General features: G+C 41.2%; 2 protein-coding genes across 3 annotated transcripts; both read right to left on the reverse strand.

The window, feature by feature from the left end:
- Positions 1-2089: 2089 nt before the first annotated feature.
- On the reverse strand, positions 2090-12087 carry mxd4 (MAX dimerization protein 4). The gene is made up of 6 exons (XM_053622242.1): positions 11172-12087; positions 9460-9589; positions 9323-9352; positions 7081-7195; positions 5149-5299; positions 2090-4962 (listed from the first exon to the last, which is right to left on the reverse strand). Exons 1-6 carry the CDS (start codon positions 11233-11235, stop codon positions 4865-4867), a joined length of 588 nt encoding a protein of 195 aa, XP_053478217.1. The 5' UTR covers positions 11236-12087; the 3' UTR covers positions 2090-4864.
- A 2030-nt stretch (positions 12088-14117) lies between these two features.
- si:dkey-56e3.3 (zinc finger and SCAN domain-containing protein 2) lies at positions 14118-20772 on the reverse strand. Of its 2 annotated transcripts, none has more exons than XM_053622228.1 (6): positions 20373-20772; positions 18327-18427; positions 18020-18131; positions 17851-17897; positions 17524-17593; positions 14118-16172 (listed from the first exon to the last, which is right to left on the reverse strand). In XM_053622228.1, exons 1-6 carry the CDS (start codon positions 20626-20628, stop codon positions 15469-15471), a joined length of 1290 nt encoding a protein of 429 aa, XP_053478203.1. In that variant the 5' UTR covers positions 20629-20772; the 3' UTR covers positions 14118-15468. The 2 variants fall into 2 exon arrangements, with proteins under 2 accessions (XP_053478203.1, XP_053478202.1); XM_053622227.1 differs by having other exon boundaries at positions 14118-16232; positions 20373-20771.
- Between the last annotated feature and the right edge of the window lie 1692 nt (positions 20773-22464).

Below are 22464 nucleotides of genomic sequence, written 5' to 3' on the forward strand. Positions count from 1 at the left end.
CCTTATCCACAGAACAGTCAAATACAAGATATTTAATTTCTGTTCTTTGTCAAACTGGATGATAATCTGATGCAGGCAGATTTCTTCTCTTTTACCAATTTGATGGACCACAGCCACCTCCTCTTCCATCTCCCATGGCACCCTGGAGCAATCTTCCTGAGTAGAGAGATTACCTCCTCTCTAATGTTCTCCTTCTGCTTCTAATTCTGCTTCTCCTTCTTGATGCGTAATTTTCACCGTCTTTAGTAACGATCATGTTTGGCAAACTTCAATCTCAATTCTTCATCCTTGAGTTCTGAAACTTGCATTTCGAGGCCAGTCCATTTTCCTCCAAAGATCATCCAGCTTTTTTCCTGTTTATAAAATCTTCTGCCAAGTGAGTTCATAAAGTTCTAAAATGGTCGCATTGGAAATCTCTTTTTCCTCTGGGTGATCTTTCTTTAAAGTGTGACCTTTACTAGGAGAAACAGGTGGGGAATCCACATCACTCTCCTCCATGAGACGCTTGTTATTCGCAGTCATTAGCTCCATTGGTACGGTGTAATGATGTTAGTTTTTACTGCCCACTGGCGTGTGATAACTGACATGTTTACAGCACCAGTTAGGTCTTGAAATTTGCCCAGAACCCCAGTTAAATAAAGATTAAGATTTTATTGTTTCAAAACTGCCAATCAAATGATCTTCTTTTCACGAACAGATCTTGCGCTGTTGGAAGATATCATATTAGGCTATATAATCACACCTTTACTACAGGTGCATATGGTGCATCTCAATTAATTTGAATATCATGGAAAAGTATTGTGGAAAAAGTTTTCCCCCCATAATTTAATTAAAAAAGTAGAACTTCCATATATTCTAGATTCATTACACATAAAGTGAAATATTTCAAGCCTTTTTTGTTTTAATCTCGATGATTACGGCTTACAGCTCACGGAAGTAAAAAATCCAGTATCTCAAAATATTAGAATAAAAAATTTATAATACAGAATATATATATATATATATATATATATATATATATATATATATATATATATATGCATATATATAAATGTCAACCTTCCGAGAGAAAAAAAAAAACCTTTTCCACCTTATTCTCATTTTTTGAGATGGACCTATAGACCCCATTTGGGATAACAGGTTTGTTTTATACAGGTGTAAATCTCTATGCTTTCTTAATTGTCTTGAAAAAAAAGGTATTTTTACGTAGTTCACGTAATGGATGAAGATGGGAGTCTGTTAACTTTCAAAACCGGAGATTTTTGTACTAAATACAATCGATATTGTGAACGCAAACAATTTTAGCGTATTTTAAATGCTATTCCAAAAAGTTTAATTCATTTAGTACAAAACCTTTTTATTAATTTGCTAGATGGCTCATGTCCCTTCTCTTTAATGGTAATGTCCTTATGACTATCTTCTCCACCAAACTTATTCATTCTCGTTTTAACTCTATACTGTATCCTACTCTTCTATATCATAATGATTTTCTACAAATTTATGACAAGCCAACTGTACTAAAATAGCAAATCCAGAATATTAACTTTCCAGTGGCTCCTAAAACAAACTTTAATGGATCCTTTAAGTGAATTTTTAAGGCTTTGATTTAATTTTGATCATAACCTTTGTACTTTTTATCAAGTTGACACAGAGACAGCTGATTGTCTTTATATTCATTGTATGCACTCAAATATTTCTTATTGGTTGGAAACAAAGGTCCGATCACTGTCTACTTTCTCTAGAAACCATACTGTATTTGGAATGTTGTTGGATGACAAAGTCAAAAAAAATTTTTCATTAATGTAATGTTCTCTTTTCATAAATGTGAGTGTATGAAGACAAAACCTTATTTCTCCGTATTTAAAAGAGATTTTGCTTGTAGTCATTGTACATCATTAAAATGTACGAGGAATAAACAGGCCTGCAGATGTGCTGGGATGATAAGGGACTTCGGTCTGTTGTAAGGTGAATGAACATAAATAAATACTATCTTATAATAATTATAAATTAAATAAAAATGATATGTATAATTGTGAGTGGCAGCAGGTGGTGCTCTAACACACCGAATAATAACACACTGAGGCACGCGTGTATAAAATCAGGTTTATTTCTGTATATTACACTGTTCAGTACACAAGCACCAGTGTGTGTGTGTGTGTGTGTGTGTGTGTGTGTGTTTGTGTGTGTAAACAAACAAAAATAAATTTGAATGTATGTTACACATCCTGTATTAACAGGTCTCTGGCACAGAACACTCCTGACCTCTGACCCCGGTGTTATCACACTGACAAGCCGCACAAAGACGATGCGTTAGAATTAAAATAATAATAAAAAAATTAAAAACATTAAAAGGGATGAAAGTAAAAGTGCAGTGACATAAAGCGGGAAGTGCTGAGACTACAGGAATGTATTAGAACTGTCTCACTCTCTGTCTCATTGTCTAACTCTCTGTCTCATCTCACTCTCTGTCTCGTTTCTTCAGTATAAACACTACTCTGGTCTCAGCTGATTGGCTACATCGGAGCTGCTCCTGTCCCTTTAAGATTTGAAACAACCTCTTATAACATCACTGAAGCCCCGCCTACACTCCCAATAGGTTCTACTTGAGAGAGGGGTGTGTGTGTGTGTGTGTGTGTGTGTGTGTGTGTGTGTGTTCCTCGTGATGAAAGCTGCCTGTTCGCACTGATCTCAGACCAGTCTGTCACATACTACCTTCACTATGCTCATCAGAGGGACTACCTTACCCACAATCCCCCTGGGCAGGAGTTTAACACTACTTAACACTACTACTACTACTACTACTACTACTACTACTATCGGGAAGTGCACGAAGAGAAGGTGAGAGAGGGCGGAAGAGCCCGAGCTGCCATGATCGAACTTCTCCCAGTGTCTTCCTCTGCACTAAGAGTAAAGACCATAACCACAGGAGTGAGTATGAAAGGGACGAGGATGTAGGAGGCACCCTGAAGCGTACAGGTTTGTTGTCGAATTAGGACACACACCAGCAGCATATCCTCACTTAGTTCCTTCTGAGGAAGTGACCGAGTGTGTACAGGAAGGAGACCTGAGTAGGGCTCGAGGGTAAGGGGGAGTCAGCAGGGAGAGCAATGAGACATGACCACTGGAGGGATGATGAGAGTTCAGCCTACATGTTGGATTAGGACACGACCCAGCCACACCTTGTTTTACAAAGTCTGTGTTGAGGGGTGTTAGTGAGTGTGTACATGAGAAAGCAGACCTGAGGAGAGACAGTAAGGGGGTAGGGAGCAAGGGGATGTCAGCAGGAAGTGGTATGTGGGCTCTCCTTAAAGAGAACAGTCTACTTGTTGGATTGGGACAGGCCCAGGCCGTGCCCTTCAAAGTAGACCAGAGTAGGTAGTAGAGAGTAGGGAGTAAGTGGAAGTGTACAGGGAGAGGAATAGGACATGACGAAGGCACAGAAAGATGGCAGAGATCGGCCTCTTGTATATAATTATATATGTATGCATTTAATATTTTTATTTATATTTTCTTTTTTTGGTCTTTTGCATTTTAGGAAAATATAATAAAAAAATTCTGACAGAAATATAGAGCTAAAGTCACTCGGTGACCTACACACTTTTATACACTTCTATTTAATATACACTTTTTTGTTTGTTTGAATCCACCTAGCAGGTGGAGGGGGAGTGGCCATCCTGATGATGTCATACACACTGCACCTCTACAGTCAGTTAGCTGGAATAACACCAGCAGCTAAAAGTAGCTAAGCAGTGTAGCCAAGATAACTGTATAAAATATGAGTATGAAATCACAGCACAGGCCACGCCCACTACACCAGTGTTTAAGGGATTTTTAAAAAATTTATTTTTCTGTAAAATATTTTTGCTAAAATTTTGGGACGACGTACGCTAAAGATAAAGATAGGTCTTTGTGTGTGTGTGTGTGTGTGTCTGTGTGTGTGTGTCCACAATGAATACTGCAAATTAGCTCACTGTGTTGTAGCTGCATGCTAATCTCAAGCTCTGCTACAAGCTAGCATCCGGCTCTGACGCGTCACTGTGTGAGGAGTGTGTGTGTACGCTGCGTCGAGTGTGTGTGCGCGATTGTGTTAGTGAATTATACATATACACACACACACACACACACACAGCGTCGTTATTGCTACATCACGTTGCTACTGAGAGGGGAAAAAAGGCTGGATCCTGATTGGCTGGGAGCTAGGACACACTTCTTATACATATTTTTTTTGAGTGACACGCCTCAGGCTTAAGTCAGTGGGGTTCGGGGCTTAAGGTACATTTGATCAGCCAATCATTGAATATAGAAGAGGTAACGTTAACGTTAGCTGTGCTAAGTGGTTAGAAGGCTAGCTTTTAGCTAACTATTAAGTCAAGAGAAAGAAGTAAAAGAAATGTTACTGGTGAGGTCACATGATCAAGATTGCCATTGGCTGATGCAATGAAATGTAATGTAAGTCCCGCCCCTTGTTGACTGATCCATCCTCAAGTTGCTGTTTTTTGCTAGCTGTTACACTGCTAATTTACACAGCGATGAATAATTATTAGTGATGCTAACTTATTCGAGTGCTAATTTATTTTGGGGGGAAAAAACGTTTTGTTTGTTTAGTGTGAGAAGTGCATGAGGTGTAGTGTGCTAAATGCTACTTCGTTCGCCTCACGGATCCAGCCTGGTTTAATATGGCAGCGTCTCAAATACACACTCGCTCACTTGGTTGGTGTAGAGACGGGTCAGAGCCGGAATGATCGGACCACAGGTTGTTCTTCAGAGCCGGATATAGGAAACAGGACGTACAGGAAGAACAGGAAGTACAGAACAGCCCACTTCCTGTTTGAGAGGGCAGGGAGGTTGGACAGAGGGGCGTGGCCTAAAAGCTGCATGGGCTGTAGTGATCCTCGGTGTCACTCACTCCGTCCACGCTGTCTCCATCACCGGGGGTGAACTCCATCCCCTCAATGTCCACCTCTACACACACACACACACACACACACACACACAGTGTGTACTCTTTAATAATAACGTAAAGACAATGAGATAATAAACACTTGTTCCTCGTTCTGATGTTTTATGTGAACATAAACTAAAGCTCTTGTCCTGCCACATGATTGGCTGATTGGATAACTGTGTGTGTGTGTGTGTGTGTGTGTGTACCCTGCTCTGAGTCAGTAGAGATGGTAGAGCCCATGCTGTCAGTGCGAATACGCTGCAGTGAGAGCTGTTCGAGGCGACGCTTTAAGTAGCGATGTTCCCTCTGCAGCTGCTCCTTCACATTCACCGCCTTCTTATCCTGTTCTTCTAACTTCTACACACACGCATGCACGCGCGCACACACACACACACACGCGATCACCACCACTAAGTTGCTGTGAATGTCTGCTGTGGTTATTCTGTTCTGACCCTGTGTACAAACACCTGGATTTTTGCACCTTATTTGTATTTTTATTCTTCATCACCATCTTATTTACTAACATGTATTTAATCCCAAAGACCCCCAATACCCCGCCTTGAACTCCTCTCAGGGCAACAAGGCAGCAGGGCACAGACATGTTCACAAGTCTGTTCTATTTTCAGCAATAATTATTTGAGCTAGAAATATTAAAACTGATTACTTCTACAGAATGTCTTGTTCATTTATTTAAAATTGTCTAATAAAGCACACAAGGTTTTATTTACATCATTCATTCAAAATGAAATCATTAAAAAAATACTTTCAAACTATTACATTTGATACAAAAGTTCTCCCTTTAATTACAATAAAACAGAACATTCATAGAAAATTCAGGAAAGATTATATATTTGTCATTTAGTGCACAGTTACCATAGTTCTGATGGGAAGTGATGGGTGGTGGGAAGTGATGGGAAGTGATGGGCGGTGATGGGAAGTGATGGGCGGTGATGGGAAGTGATGGGCGGTGATGGGAAGTGATGTGCAATGATGTGTAATGATGGGTAATGTGTGATGATGGGTAATGATGTGTGATGATGGGTGGTGATGGGTAGTGATGTGTGATAATGGGTGGTGATGGGTAGTGATGTGTAGTGATGTGAGTTGATGGGTGGTGATGGGAAGTGATGGGTGGTGAGAAGTGATGGGTGGTGATGGGCGGTGAGAAGTGATGGGCGGTGAAGGGAAGTGATGGGCGGTGATGGGAAGTGATGGGTGGTGATGGGAAGTGATGGGTGGTGATGGGAAGTGATGGGTGGTGATGGGAAGTGATGGGCGGTGATGGGTGGTGGGAAGTGATGGGCGGTGATGGGAAGTGATGGGTGGTGATGGGAAGTGATGGGTGGTGATGGGAAGTGATGGGAAGTGATGGGTGGTGATGGGAAGTGATGGGCGGTGATGGGAAGTGATGGGTGGTGATGGGTGGTGATGGGAAGCGATGGGAAGTGATGAGTGGTGATGTGCAATGATGTGAGTTAATGGGTGGTGATGGTTAATGATGTGCAGTGATGGGTAATGATGTGTGATGATGGGTGGTGATGGGTAATGATGTGTAGTGATGTGTGATGATGGATGGTGATGGGTAATGATGTGTAGTGATGGGTAATGATGTGTGATGATGGGTGGTGATGGGTAATGATGTGTAGTGATGTGTGATGATGGGTGGTGATGGGTAATGATGTGCAGTGATGTGTAGTGATGTGTGATGATGGGTGGTGATGGGTAATGATGTGCAGTGATGGGTAATGATGTGTGATGATGGGTGGCGATGGGTAGTGATGAACACGCGCCTGAAGATGCGTCACACGTCTGTATAAAAACACTGGCTCTGTGTGTTTAGAAACTAACTGTTATCAACACATACTGATGGGGAATGAATGAATCAGGGATAAATAAAAAAATCTGGAAAACCAAACCAATCTGGAAAACCAAACCAAAACGATGTGTTTTTCACCAGTTTCTGTCTTCAAGTCCAAGTCAAGTCTTGAGTCAGTTGTTCACGAGTCCAAGTCATTATTTTGCAACTTCAGTAGACTTTCAGTAGAGATCTATAATAGAGGTTATAACAGTGGACTGTTGGGATATGGGGGTATTCCGGAGGAGTGTGTGTGTGTGTGTGTGTGTGTGTGTGTGTGTACCTTGATGTGCATCCTGGCCCGTTTGAGCAGACTCAGTGTTGTGTGTCGCGTACTGTCAGGTCCTAAAGGCACGAGCTGCTTCAGCTGCTCCAGATAGAGACGCAACTTAGCACGTCTACACACACACACACACACACAGTCAGCACATTACAGTCTGTTTATAGAAACACAGCAACAGATGACAGATACACTGCAGTCAGAATCTGTGGACCTTTTGCATTTACTGTGTGTGTGTGTATGTGTGTGTGTATGTGTGTGTCTACTCTGTGTGTGTGTGTCTGTATGCATGTTGGATCTCTACCTGCAGCCATATGAAGTAATTGGCAACAAGCCAGAGGAAGCAGGAAGGAAATATTTGGGGTACTTGAGAGTGTAGAAAGACACACACACAAAATAACCAGGCACACCCTGAACCACACTCAGTGCACAATCTTTCACTTCAGCAGTGTTTATATAGAGAGGCCCGACCCTCACACACCTGTATTTCACACACACACACACACACACACAGTTTTTATATAGAGGGGCCCATACACACCTGGAAACACACAGAGGCTGACCTGTCTGTAAGGTGGAGCTGTATTCAGACCTCTTGTATGCAAGCCATCTGTTTAGCCCCGCCCACTCAGCCCCACCCACTCAGCACTGTAGGGTCAGCCCCGCTCAGGTCACCACCTAGCTCTGCCCACTCAACACTATAGCGCCACTACTCAGCTCTGCCCACATCCCTTCTATTACCTCCTGCACACAGATGCATTATGGGAAAAAGCCCAGGTTTAGGAGAAGACTCAGGGGGAGGAGTAAGCAAGGAGGAAGCGCAGTATTAAAGAAATACTGAGTAATAAAAACAAGGCATGTGCTGGGAATTCCCTGCTGACTTCTCACACACAGACACACACACACAGCTGTGATTAATCTCTACATCATATGTTTAACTCGCACACGTCAGCAGTTTTGGTACACATATTCTCTCACTGCGAGCATTGCTTACTTTACATGTGAGTCTGTGTGTGTGTATGTAACTGTCTGTATTTGTGGTGTGTGTGGTGTGTGTCTGTGTGTGTGTGTGTGTGTGTGTGTGTGTGCTCCAGTAAAATCAGTAATAGTTACATCACAGGTGTGCACCCTTAAACAACCCCTCCAGGTGATAATCGATGCTAAACTGCTGGCTATAGACTTCAATTACTTGTTAGCTACATTAGCCCTGTAGCTTATAGGTTTTAATATTGTTCATAAGAAAGCCTCACCCGAGTCATATCTCCCTGCAGTTCTCACCTGGTGTCCCACTTAAGATAAGCAGGGTTGAGTTTGGTGAGTACCTGCATGGGAGACTTTCTGGGGAAATTAAGGTTGCTGCTGGAAGTGGTATTAGTGAGGCCAGCAGGGGGCGCTCACCCTGTGGTCTGTGTGGGTCTAATGCCCCAGTATATCGACGGGGACACTAGACTTTAAAAACAGCAGCGTCTTTCGGATGAGATGTTAAACTGAGGTCCTGACTCTCTGTGGTCATTAAAAATCCCAGGACACGTATGGTAAAGAGTAGGGGTATAACCCCGGGGTCCTGCCCAAATTCCCCCATTGACCCTTCTCCATCTCTGAATTTGCCACATCTCTCTCTCTCCTCTCCACTAATAGCTGGTGTGTGGTGGGAGTTCTGGAGCACTATGGCTGCCGTCGCTTCATCCAGGTGGAGGATACACATTGGTGGTGGTTGAGGAGACCCCCCCCGCATACAATGTAAAGCACTTTGAGTGTCTAGAAAACTGCTGTATACATGTTACTGTAACTAACTAAAAAAAACAGGAAGCTGTAGACTGTAGATCCTGAAAAAAATCGAATAAAATACCGTGCTATCTTAACTCGCTCTCAGGATGTTGGTAAACAAGGGCTTTTCCTTCCCTGACACCAACAGGAAGTGACATCACGCTGACTGAAAAAGCGTCTGTTGCAGCTTCCTGTCTCGACAGTTCAAAGAAGCTGAGGTGTTTTTCGGAAGCGTGCGGTCTCACTGCTGGTAAAAAACATCTCCTCCTCCGACACACACACACACACACACACACACACATCTCATTCAGGATCCTCCCTTATCAGGAGAGTGACCTCGTGCCCTACCTATACAGCCTGCTCCTCAGTGGAGTGTATTGGAGCGCACCCGGGCTGCAGCTGTGTGAGGAGCAACGTGTGTGTACATGTTTGTAAGCAAGCACACACACACATACACACACACACACAAATCTCTCACCTGTGTTTCTCCAGTTCATTGTGCGACGATCTGAAAATTAAACGCACAAAGTTCAAGTATCAGATTTGATCAGAAAGAGATCAGTGAATAAGTGTGTGTAGGACTAATGATGATGATGATGATGGTGATGATGATACCTGTTGTTGTTGCTGTTGTTATTGTTGTTGTTGTTGCTGTTGCTGGGTCTGCGTGAGAGCAGCTGTGTTTTTTTCTTCCTGTTGAAGTCGGAGCTGTAGGGTAACACTGACGCATAACCGTGTTCAGCCTCTGTACACACACACATACACACACACAAAGATAAAGAGAACCCAATTAAACAAATGAGACAATAATATTATACTTGGTCATTTATTGAGGAAAATGATGCAGTGAGAGCAGTGGCTTTCTCCTTGCAGCCCTGCCATGCACACCATTGTTGTTCAGTGTTCTCCTGATGATGGACTCATGAACATTAACATTAGCCAATGTGTGAGAGGCCTTTAGATGCTTAGAAGTTACCCTGGTGTTCTTGGAGTGATCTTTGTTGGTCTCCACTCCTCCGGAGGGGAGCAATGGTGTTGAATTTCCTCCATTTGTACACAATCTGTGTGACTGTGGATTGGTGGAGTCTAAACTCTTTAGATATGGTTCTGTGACCTTTTCCAACCTGATGAGCTTCAGCAACTCTTTTTCTGAGATCCTCAGAAATCTCCTTTGTTCGTGCCATGATACACTTCCACAAACATGTGTTGTGAAGATCAGATGCTGATAGATCCCTGTTCTTTAAATAAAACAGCACACTCACTCACACCTGATCATCCCACTCACTGAAAACTCCTGACTCTAATCTCACCTTCAGATTAACTGTTAATCCTAGAGGTGCACATACTTTTGCCACTCACAGATATGTAAGACTGGATCATTTTCCTCAATAAATAAATGACCAAGTATAATATTTTAGTGTCATTTGTTTAATCGGGTTCTTTATCTGGTGATGTTTAGATCATATTTATGCAGAAATGTAGAAAATTCCAAAGGGTTCATAAACTTTCAAGCACCACTGACTATAGTGCACAGTTCTGGTGAGTGTTATAGATCATTAGATGATATCAGGGACAGTGTCTTAAATCACACCCTACCCACTACACGGTGCACTACACCTTACACATTACACGGTGCACTACACCCTACTCACTACACGGTGCACTACACCCTACTCACTACACGGTGCACTACACCCTACTCACTACACGGTGCACTACACCCTACTCACTACACGGTGCACTACACTGCGTGGGGAATAGGGGGTAGGGAATAGGGGGTAGGGAGTAAGGGGTAGAAGATAGGGATTAAGGGGTAGGGAGTAGGGAATAGGGGGTACGGAGCAAGGGGTAGGGAGTAGGGACTAGTGACTAGGGAGTAAGGGGTAGGGAATAGGGGGTAGGGAATAGGGGGTAGGGAATAGGGGGTACGGAGCAAGGGGTAGGGAGTAGGGACTAGTGACTAGGGAGTAAGGGGTAGGGAATAGGGGGTACGGAGCAAGGGGTAGGGAGTAGGGACTAGTGACTAGGGAGTAAGGGGTAGGGAATAGGGGTTAGGGAATAGGGAACTAGAGGATGAAGAATGTGATTTAATAGTAATTTGCTCCATTTGATGATCATGAAGAAAATAAACACACTCATCACATTTCACACACTTGAATGAGTTTATGAAGTGAAATGTTTACATTAATAAAGAGTTTGTGACTATAACACCAGAGGGTAGTTTAGAGTAAATAAAGTGAGATAAAGTTAGCGCTGTGCAGTTTTGCAGTAAAGTCGGAGATATAAGAGATATATAAGAGAATAAAGAGAGATATTGCAGTAAATACCTCTGTCTCTTCTCTCCAGATACTCTGCAGCCTCGAGCAGGATTAACAGAGAATTCAGCTCCATCCCGACTCAACTGGTACAAAATCGGAGAAAATATTTACAAAGTACAAAAATCGAAACCGATTCTGTGTGGGGAAAAAAATAGACGAAAAAAAATAAAAGAAAAACAAAAAAGTTGGTAACGCCCCGTTATGGCCAGGCAGCTCTGTGTAGTGAAGCGAGTCGCCAAATTCACATCAACGGAACATAGTGAACCTTCACCGTGATTGACAGCTCAACCGTCCAATCCCAGCGCACCATGAGGCGAAGGGTAGGGATAAGCGACGCGTCGCGCCCAATCCGGTGCAGTTCGCGTGAGAGAATTTTATACCTCACGAGCTGGCATTTCATTGGCCAGGCAGTGATAGTAACAAAGTAGAAGCTTTAGCCCTAGCAACAGCGCTCGTGACTCCGCCTCGAACTTCTCTCATTGGTGGGACGGATTCAGTGCAGGCTTCTGATTGGGTGACGCACCGACCGGGGTGTGGCTTTGCTTTAACTTCCTCTCAAACTCTGAACCTGACTACGTGTTGTCAGAGCGGCTGGGAGCCGAGTCGTGGCGGAAGTCACGTTAGTTCCTCAGACAACGCTGCGAAAACTGTCAAATAACTCAGGGAAAGTTTGAGAAGCAATACAAATAATTGTCTTTGCAAATTGGAAAATTAGTTTTTAAGTAATAAGACTCCCAAACAAACTCAAAAACATTACAAAAGCTCGAGAATGAGGACATGGAATGGAATGAGACCATCTCTACCATCACGTTTATAAACAACAGCCATTTTATAACGAACTCTTTTAATCCACCTCCTTCCCCTCAGCTCGAAAAAGCTTAAAAATCGTCTCACTGAAAAAAATATCAGAGTTTTAAAAGTGATGGCTCCAAAGTGCGTGTCCAGGTGTTTATTTGAGGTTCATTAGTTGAGTATCTGAGCTGCAGGTTTAATGTACACAGAATACTGAACAACAATAATAATCATTGAATAATCTGTGGTTGTGGCCTGTCAATTTAACGAGAGGTTATATATGACAGGATTAGATTTATTCCCCCATGTTTGTATCAAACACTAATTACACGTAGGAACTCAAGTAGTGAGAAGGGAACTGAAGAAACGTCGGACCACATACACCGCAGGACCGGTTCTGAGGAATCGTTCGACCCAATCGTTTGGATTTGTCGCTTTACAGCAGTGGTCACCAACTCTCTTCCACGAGATCTACCTTCCTGTAGGTTTCATCTCCATCCGAAATCTAACACACCTGATCAAGAACTTAAGGCTTCTAATGATTAGATGGTCAGATGGGCAGTGTTATGGTTGGAGAGAAAGTCTTCAGAAAGGTAGCTCTCCAGGAACAGGGTTGGTGACCACCGCTTTACAGCGTCATACATAATTTACATAGAAGTGAATAAATGGATTGACGCCACTTGTTGCTGAAATTGCTGGACAGTCGCCTCTTGTTTTGCAGCTCAGTAGTGTGATGGTAGGGTGACAGGCAATTGCACCCCTATGACACCCTGCCCCATGTGGCCACGCCCTTACGTATCATGTTCATAAGAGAAACTAAGCCAAGCACATAACGCTACATGCTTGAAATATAAAACACCTTTATGCCTTCATTTCCCTTCAGTGACAATGTTTAGTGTGTGGAAATAGTTAATGTCCCCTATTCAAGTCAGCACTTGATCATTACATAGTGAATAATTATTTGTGCTAAGGCCCAGTCATGCTCAGGAGCAAGGATAATCGCTAAATCTGAATTTTATTTTTGTTTTTTTACTGTTTATGGTCAGTGAGTTAGCACTTTAGCTCTGTTTGTTAGTGATAAATCATATCTAAAATGCTCAATGCACCAAAATGAAGTATTTAAAAAAAACAACAAAAAACAAAACAAAACTTCTTCACCAAACTTCTAGCCCCAACTCAGTCAGTTAGTTTTGGAAGGAAGATGTGAACAACTGTCATAAGGTCTTGGTGTACTTCAGACGAACTGCAGCAATGCATTCTGGGTAAATTCTGCCACTGACATTTACAGTGAAATCTACTGCACTAAATACAGAATGAGGGACTGATTTGAGACACCGCAAATGTTTTTATCCCAAATGAAAAACAAAAAAGGTAATGGACCTTGAGGGGACTTAAACAAGTGTAAAAATAGAAATAAAGAAATTTATTAGAAAAAATAGACATGTAGGATGACATGGTAATCCAAATATGGAGACTGGAGTAAAAAAAACAACAATAAACTGAAAGTCATGCGTGTCACTTCCTGTTTCCTGTATCAAAGTGCTGAGCAATAACACACACACACACACACACACACAATTTTGCTAAGAGGAGCTGTACAATTGTATTACAATAACAACAACATACAGTGAATAAATAAAAAGATGAAACTTTTGTGTATTTATAATCCAGACAAATGAAAGTTATGTTTCGTTGCTGAAGCATGAAGCTGAGTCTCTGTGGCAAATTAATCAGTAAATTATTGAGTAATATGTAAAATGATGATGATATCTATTTTTGTTTCAGGCCGAAGTGAAACGTGTATAAAACCCAGTGTTGTTGATTCAATCCTGCTGTGCTACAGATGACTTTAATATAAAAGTGACTCAGATTAGAGATGGAAGCAGCTGAGCATGTGACTGTTCAGGGTTTTGTTCCGAGCTTTAAACACATACCCTCCTGCTATACAATTAAAGTTTATTCTCAGTTTCTAAATATAGGTCATAATCATGTCTGTGGAAATTATATTTCTTAACAAAAACTGATTCTGAGTTTAAGCTACAAATAAGCTCTTCCCCCAGGAAAAAAAAGAAAGAAGCTGAGATTAATATATATATATATATATATATATATATATATATATATATATATATATATATATATATATATATATATTGCCATCCTGTTAGAAACTGATATGTCTCTCTCTCTCTCTATGGGTTTTGTCATGATGAGAAATGTTTAGTCACTCAATTTCCCCACTTCCTGTCTATGTTCAGGTTCACAGGAGAGGGTGTGTGCATGTATGTTAGCATACTAATGCATTCTCTCTCGGTCTCATACACAAACTCACACACACGTTTCTAATCAGTAACTCAAAACTGCTGACCTACATAATGTCAAACCAGAGACACCCGTCTAACAGAGAGAGAGAGAGAGAGAGAGAGAGACAGACAGACAGACAGAGAGATATTAAGAGACAAACAGAGAGACAGACAGATATATAGAGACATATAAAGAGACAGACAGACAGATATAAAGAGACAGAGACAGACAAAGAGAGGCAGACAGATATAAAGAGATAGACAGATATAAAGAGACAGACAATGACAGATGTAATCCAGTTTTTTTTCCTCCTCTACTCAGGAACCACAAACGAAGCAGAAATCCTTCACAGGGAAAAGAGAGAGAGAGAGAGAGAGAGAGAGAGAGAGAGATCGTTTGTGTGTATAATAAGGACAATGTGGAGTAACAGAAGGGCAATGTGGACAACGTTCCACCAGAAACAAACACACACACACACACACACAGAGTTCCCTGTAAGGTTAGTAGTGGTGCTGCCTCCCTGTGGATGCAGACAGTATTACAGCGAGCATCTATCCGTCTCTCAGTCTGTTTCATCCAGATTTCTAAATGCAATAAGTGAACTTGGTATTTAAGTTTTAAAGTTTTGTAATACTTTATTTTTACACAAGAGGGGACTTTCATAATAATAATAATAATAATAATAATAATAATAATAATAATAATAAAGCACTGTACGCAGCTCTCTGTTCATTTCAGTCTTACAGGAGTGTGACTTTGTGTTCATTCAGAATTAAAAAAATAATTCTTCTACAGGCACGAAACTGAAAAACGAAACCATCTCACTGCAACTTATTTACACGACACGTTCCAGTGGCCACTTTCATGATTTTAATACTGAATCCTATCATCCTATACACACACAGTTGGGTATTTATTAAAAGGGAAACCCTGATTTGCAGTGAAATTCTTTTTTATTTCCTCTGTATTTACCGCTTCACTTGGGAAATGGACCATAACCTAAAGAAATCATCACGAGAGCGTCTGTATCAGGCAGGAGACCGAGTGAACACTTCAGAGACGTGTTCTCCTGGAAGTATCTGTGCAGGAATGTTCTCTGGAAAAGAGGGAAGAACGCGGAGATCCAGAGCAGGGCAGACAGACCCTCACTGCGTATAGTATATTTATAAAACTGCTGGATGCAGAACATGACTTCCAGGCTCAGAAAGGTCTAAAACTGTGGAAGTGGGTTCTGCAGCGGGTTCTGGAGCGGGTTCTGCAGAGTAAGGCAGTTCCTCTGCTGATGTTTCACCAGACTGCTCTTGTAGGCGAAGATCTGGCCACAGTGCTCGCAGCTAAATGGTTTCTCCCGCGTGTGGATCTTCATGTGTGTCTTCAGGTTGGACGACTGGTTGAAGGTTTTGCCGCACTGCACGCAGCCGTAGGGTTTCTCGCCCGTGTGCACGTTAACGTGCTTCTTCAGGTTGCTCTGATCCGAGAAGAGTTTTCCGCAGTGCAAGCAGCTGAAGGGTTTCTCTCCTCGGTGCATGCCGTAGTGTTTCTTCAGACTGGACGCCTGACTGAAGCGTTTCCCACAGAGAGCGCAGTAGTACGGCTTCTCGCCCGTGTGGACACGCTGGTGCAGGACTAGAGCGCTAGCATGAGGGAAGTGTTTCCCACAATATTTACACACCACGAACCTGTCGGGTTTAAACGGGCCGGCATGGGACTGAGAGACCATTCGCTTGTCAGCGTGTGGGAAGTGAGTCTCAGGAAAAGACGCGTTACTAACAGAGCTGACCTCGGTGCCGTAGGAACACACAGCGTCTCTGTGCAGGAAATAATCGTTAACGGACGTTCCTGCACTGATGTCAGCTCCAGAGTACGGGAGGTTGTGTGGGGAGGAGTCGAACATGCTGCCTTCCCATGATGCATCTGTAACAGTGACGTCATTGTCAGCTTCTATACTTGAAGTGCCTTCATCAGGACAACTTCCTAAAAATAAAATGTAAAGATAAACACCTAAGAGAAGTTGGTTTTGCTTCTTTAGTGTTGCACTGGAGCTATGAGGCTAAGGTTGCTAACAAGCAGTGGAAGCGTATAGCCACCAGTTTAGCATTGTGCACTAATAATCTGCATCCCACAATGTTGTCTCCTCAATAGGCTTCGTGGAGGTGTTCAGTGTCTCAAACAGATTCACTGATGTGGTTTCGGACTCTTTCTTTTTTGGTTTCAGGCCGATATCAAATCTCCCTAAGATCCCTAAATCTACAAGATCTTAGAAAAGGTTGTAGCACAGCAGCTCGTACCTACATAGGAATAACACAGAGACAGAGCTGGTTAAAGTGGTAAATGACCTTCTACTGACCTCTGATCAGGGTTGTGTCTCGCTGCTTGTGTTGCTTGACCTTAGTGCAGCTTTTGATACTACAGATCATACTATTCTCCTTGATAGACTAGAAAATGTTGTTGTTCAAGGTTCTTTACCTTGTTTTAAAGTTTGCACTCGACTACTCTTCCAATCTCGTAGCTCCGGTGCAGATGTAACCCCACGTTCACACTAGCGAGCGACAGACTGACTCTTCATTTTCTATGTACGCTCGATACAGATCCACGATTTGCACGGAGATTGTCTGAATTCTATGCAAACTGATCGTGACGCTTCAACTCCAATCGATCATCTCGAATGATTCCTGTGGTGCGTGTGGTCTGATGTTTCTTTAGTTCCGACCTGCAATTACTTCCCTCTTAAGGTTTCATCTTCTGATGTCATATACGACCTCTCATTAAGTGTGTACAGAGACGTTAGGAAGAAAAATCAGTCCGTACAGGATTTTGCAGAGTTTTTTGTTACTGTTGCGTCCAAAAAAGTTTGATTTTGCTGTGACTTTTTTTTAAAATTTGCGGAGATTTTTGTGCAGAAAACTACTTGAGTTGGCGAGATCGCAATCGCATGAAATTGTTAAGCACGCTTTCGCAGTGATTGATGGTAAACGAGACCTTTTCCCTGCACTCATGTTCGACACGCGGGAATCCAAGTGGGCTTTGGCTGAATATAATACGCTCCTCCGAATATTGCGGAGTTTCTTTGATTTTGCGTCAATTTCTGCGATCGCAAAATCCTGGAGGGCCTGTACAAGACTGGAGGGCCTGTACTGTGCTGCGTGCTAGTGTGGACGCAGGGTAAAGAACACGGCTCAGCCTTCCTTTTACTGCTGTTCTTTATTTGAAGCCCTGGTGAATGATGATGTATATTTGGTGCCGTTTTTATTTTCTCTGTCGTTACCGTCGTGTGCTTCTGCGTCTCCTCGCTCCTCTCGTTGCTCCTCCTTCAGAAAGTCACGTTCTTCATCAGACTGAAAACACACAGAGCGTTTATTACCTGCTGAGGGGAACCTTTAGTAATGCTCAGTTTAAGCTAGGGGCGGAGTCGAGCTCGTTGCTATGGACGACAAAAAAAATGTTTAATGAATGAATATCAACATCAGTTGATGATGCACTAAGGTAAACTCGCAGTGTATTATGGGTAACATACACTTTATAAATACTCCAACATCCAATAACCACCAGAAGAAGAAGTGTGTGTGTGTGTGTGTGTGTGTGTGTGTGTAACCTCCTGTTGTTGGAGCGAGTCGTGCTGCAGGACGTTTTCTCTGCCCGCTGCACACACACAGAAAAACGCACTCATTAACAGCCTGGCTGTAACGTTCAGTGTAAACACACAGTGAATGGAAGATAAAAGTGTGTGTGTGTGTGTGCGTGCGTGCGTGCTTGTGCTGTACTTGTATCTCTGGTCTCTGTGTCTCGCTCTTTACTGAGGGTCTCTGTTGTCTCCTGTTTCAGCATGAGAATGTCCGACTGTCCGTCCTGCTCCACACACTCCATCACACTCTCCTATTCTCTCTCACACACACACACACACACACACACACACATAGAATGAATCACACACCTACACAAGACTTCTCAGATATTTAGAGATAAAGTTTCATGGAGTAATAGCAGTACATGAGTGTGTTATTGTGTTTATTATATATATATATTTCTTTTCATTTGTGCATATGTGTGTGTGTGTGCATGTGTGTGTACCTGTTGAGCAGGTGTGTGTATTACAGGATCATGTGGTGTTGTTTCCTCAGTGGGGCGCCGTTCACTCTGTATTGTGCCGATCTTCACCCGCACCCTTCCACCTACAACACACACTTCACCTTTTAGTTCACGGTTTAGTGGGTGGGGTCAACATCTGAATAAATTTTTTTTTTTACTTCTTGAATCCCGTTCGTGTTCACAAAGCTCCGCCCCCAGGACCTAACAGCTGCTGGAAAAAAAAACAAACAATAGAAACCCTCATACAATGTGTAATGGTTATAATGGGGAATTGTGTTGGTTTTAATGGAAACTGTAATGGTCCCTGTGGGTCTCTACTGGTAATTTGTTGCCTTCTATTGCTGGCATGTTATATCTAGGACCAATGATTTTAATAAGCAAAATTCTAGTCCTGGTTACTGATTTATAAACGTAACTTTTCACCTCATCGATGGTATATTTGGAATAATATAGAAAATGTTATTTCCAAAAATAAACTGTTTTTAAAAATAATGTTTATACCTTTAGCCAGCTGAGAACCATGGCCAATTATATTCATTTTCAGAATTTCTCCAGAAAATTTTATTTTGGGGCGTAAAGTATAAAACTGTAGTAAATACCGTTCCTAGTGATGTTTAAACTCTTATTAAAGGAGAACAAACCTGTAATCTGACCTTTTTGAATAACACTATTTCAATAGAAGGAATTCTTATTACTGATGACAAATTTAATAATTATTTCAGCTCGACCGACTGATCAGCGATATTTTTTCCAGGTTGCGGCTGAGAAGGGTCCGCTGTCGTTATACGGTACGAAAGCATAGAGGTGAAATGAAAACTATCGCTGACTAATTTTGTTGTGTTATTTGAAGTGTTTTTGATTCATTTTGGCTGTCTCTAATTTGACTCGTTATTTGGAATGCTAGTTGGACTTTTTAAGTTCGGTTTGGATGTATATCTTTTATTTACTTTAATATTTATCAATAGTTTATATTTTAAAAAGTACAGTACATTTTTCATGGTACAGTCAGTACTGTTTAGTTTTGTAATAAAATGTTTTAATTTATTCCAGCGTCTTCTTTGCAGTGGACGGCATATTATTATTCAGCACAGTCTGGTCATTTCCCCACAATTATTTACTAACAAATAAGATTTTTTTTTGGTAAAAAGTTACTTTTAAAATATTAAACAAATAAATGTTACCCGTGTAATAGCACACTTTCTAAATATATACAAAGCATCTAAGGAAAAAAATACTTTAGAAGAGACAACTAAACATGTTTACGAATGTGTTTATATTAAAACACTTTGGAAGGAGTTATGTACCTATCTCAGGATATGTATAACATTTTCAATATTATTTTTCTGTATACAACTCTCAGATTCAGTATGTTTTTAATCTATTTATTAATCTTGGTAAAAAAAAAAAGTTCAACAACAAAATCTTTCAAATGTTAAAAATTACTGTGAATGTATGTATAACCTTGTAAATTGACTCTGTTTAAAATATTTTTTAATTGTCTTATTTATTTAAACTTATTCCACGGACACGTTACTTAAAAGGTAGAGTAAGAATTTGTTAAACAAAAAAACCCATTTCAGACATAATTCAGCAAACAAGAGCAATAATATCTATAAATAAAAAACAAAAAAGGCAAGGAGTCGTTTGGAAGCCGAAGAGTCGACTCCTATTGGTGAGCCGAGCCAAACGATATGACTCACGGAACAGAGCCGCGTGTTTGTGTCAGTGTCGGTCAAGAAGAAATTTTTAGGTGAACATACTGCGAGTCGACTCTCATATGATTCAGATTTTTTTTTCTTTTTTGGGGGCCGAAAGAATTGACTCATATTGGTGAGCTGAGCTAATTGGTCTGACTCACTAAAAAAGAGCCGAACGCCGCGAGTTGACTCGTATATAATATGAGTCGGATTTTTACTTTCGTTCTTCTGTTATAGGAGCTGAATGAGTCGACTCATATCGGTGAGCCGAGCTAAAAGATCTGACTCGCTAAAAAGAGCCGCGCGTGTGCGTGCGCGTGAGTTCACTCACCCTCTCCCCCCGCCGAGTCCTTCAGCCTGTTGGCTCTTTTATAAAACGACTCGCGCATTTCGATCATCTTCAACCTCCGTTTGAGCAGAGTGTTCTCCTTCTGGCTCTTCAGCATCTCCATCTGTAACTCGGTGTAACTCACCTCCACAACTTTACAAATCTCCGCCACAGCGGCGTTAGCGAACACCTCCATCACTGAGGCGATCTGAGTCTGAAACGCTAAAACACTCGACATGCTGCTCACCTCCACGGCCATCACGAACCCTCCCACCTCTAATAAGCCCTTAATAACACCGTTATTAACCTTTGATTAGCGCTTACAGGAGCGAATCAGACTTCTGTTTTACTACACAAATAATAAACGGGCTGACGCTGTGACGTCATCAATACTGAAAGGACCCCTGAGGACCCATGACTAAAAAAAATAAAAACACAAGCAAGGGCCACGTTACTAAATTAAACAATTTGAGCTTAAGAAATGTTATTCATATTGAGTATCCATTAATAAAACCGAAAATATGTTATTTAATTATCATACGTAAAATCAAGTCATTTCAATCAGGCACGTAAGACAGCCGCGTGCCTAATTTAAGCCAATAGTAACGCTCTAAACGGATTACGTCACAGGAACAGTTCTGCAGAGGAGGCTACCTCGGTTACCACACCTTAATTTCCACCCACTGTACATCATGCACCCCAAGGACCCCTTTGGTGGCTTTCATATCCGCCTGATTTCAAATCACACTAACGATGAACAATTCAAATCAGCACTCTAAAATGTATAAGTGCAACACTATGAACACTAAATAAGAGAAAATACAGAGTGTTTTCCACACAGGGGCTCGAAGCGTTGTCCATGTAACATCATTTGAATGTTTTGCGCTGAAAATAACAGGATTTATGCCCTCTGTTGGTTGGTTACTTCACTCCAAATCGTACTGTTACAGGAAAATCAAGATCTTCTGGCTGTTTTTAAATTAAAAATGAATAAATAATCACCAGTCACTCAAACCATTGTCAAATCAAGTCAGATTTTTTTAAAAATTATATATTGTGGACAAACATTTCAATGAGCCATAATTAATGAAATGCAATAGAGTAAAAGAATATATTTAAAAAAACACTATAAAACATTGATATATCAATTACTGTTATTTGTTATTTTCTCGATGTTTCTTTGAGACAATTATGGATCAAAATGATATTAAAATTCATTTAATATTTGCTTGCTAGCGGTTTCAAATTCTACCATTTAATATTGCAAGGTGTAATAGCTTTGAGAGACCACAGGGGGGAGATATAACATATTGATGTCCGTCACTCCTCTTACACGTAATCCTAATAACCCTAGCTCCATCTAGTGGCTGTTCTTGATATGATACCATCTGTGTGGTTTTAATAGTGTACGTCAGAGCTTCCCGACCTTTTGTAACTAAACCCCACCAACCCTCCCCTATCATGTGGCACGACCCATATTGGAGGAGACCAGGTATAATTATAATACTATATAGAATCTACATATATATAACCTGAGATAGATAGATAGATAGGTAGATATATAGATAGATTATTTTTTGCTTTTGTGTTTTGTACTTTTTAAAATTAATTTTCATAAGTTTTATGACTTTTTAAATAACTTTTATGACTTTTATAAAACTATATTCAATTCAATTTTATTTTATTTGTATAGCGCTTTTAACAATGGACATTGTCTCAAAGCAGCTTTACAAAAAAATATAAACACAGGATACAGATGTTAAGTGTGTGAATTTATCTCTATTGAGCGAGCCGGTGGTGATGGTGGTGAGGAAAACTCCCTAAGATGATATGAGGAAGAAACCTTGAGAGGAACCAGACTCAGAAGGGAACCTGTTGTGTCTTTGTGTTAGACTACATCTTGAGAAAAATAAAGTAGACAGTCGGAGGTAAAGTTAACTCGTGTATTAACTTGAGCAAGAGAGTGAAACATATCAATGCGCATGGCTAATCAGAAAACAATGCTAAGGGGAGTGATTCCACTTAAAGAAATAGATCCACTCTATACACTACACTCCTCTCCTTTTAGATTTATGCAACACATATGAATAGAAAA

The sequence above is a fragment of the Ictalurus furcatus genome, chromosome 3, assembly GCF_023375685.1.
Source record: "Ictalurus furcatus strain D&B chromosome 3, Billie_1.0, whole genome shotgun sequence".
NCBI lineage: Eukaryota > Metazoa > Chordata > Actinopteri > Siluriformes > Ictaluridae > Ictalurus > Ictalurus furcatus.

Bases quoted from the DNA above. Each gene is read 5' to 3' on its own strand.
- si:dkey-56e3.3 (XM_053622227.1), bottom strand. From the start codon at position 20,628: ATGGCCGTGGAGGTGAGCAGCATGTCGAGTGTTTTAGCGTTTCAGACT. The intron at 18,428-20,372 runs GTGAGTGAACTC...TGTGTGTTGTAG, and splicing joins GGACTCGGCGGGGGGAGAGG to GTGGAAGGGTGCGGGTGAAG. The intron at 17,898-18,019 runs GTACAGCACAAG...GTGTGTGTGCAG, and splicing joins CACAGAGACCAGAGATACAA to CGGGCAGAGAAAACGTCCTG.
- mxd4 (XM_053622242.1), bottom strand. From the start codon at position 11,235: ATGGAGCTGAATTCTCTGTTAATCCTGCTCGAGGCTGCAGAGTATCTG. The intron at 9,353-9,459 runs GTATCATCATCA...TTTAATTTTCAG, and splicing joins AACAACAGCAACAACAACAG to ATCGTCGCACAATGAACTGG. The intron at 5,300-7,080 runs GTACACACACAC...GCGTGTGTGTAG, and splicing joins GGGCCAGGATGCACATCAAG to AAGTTAGAAGAACAGGATAA.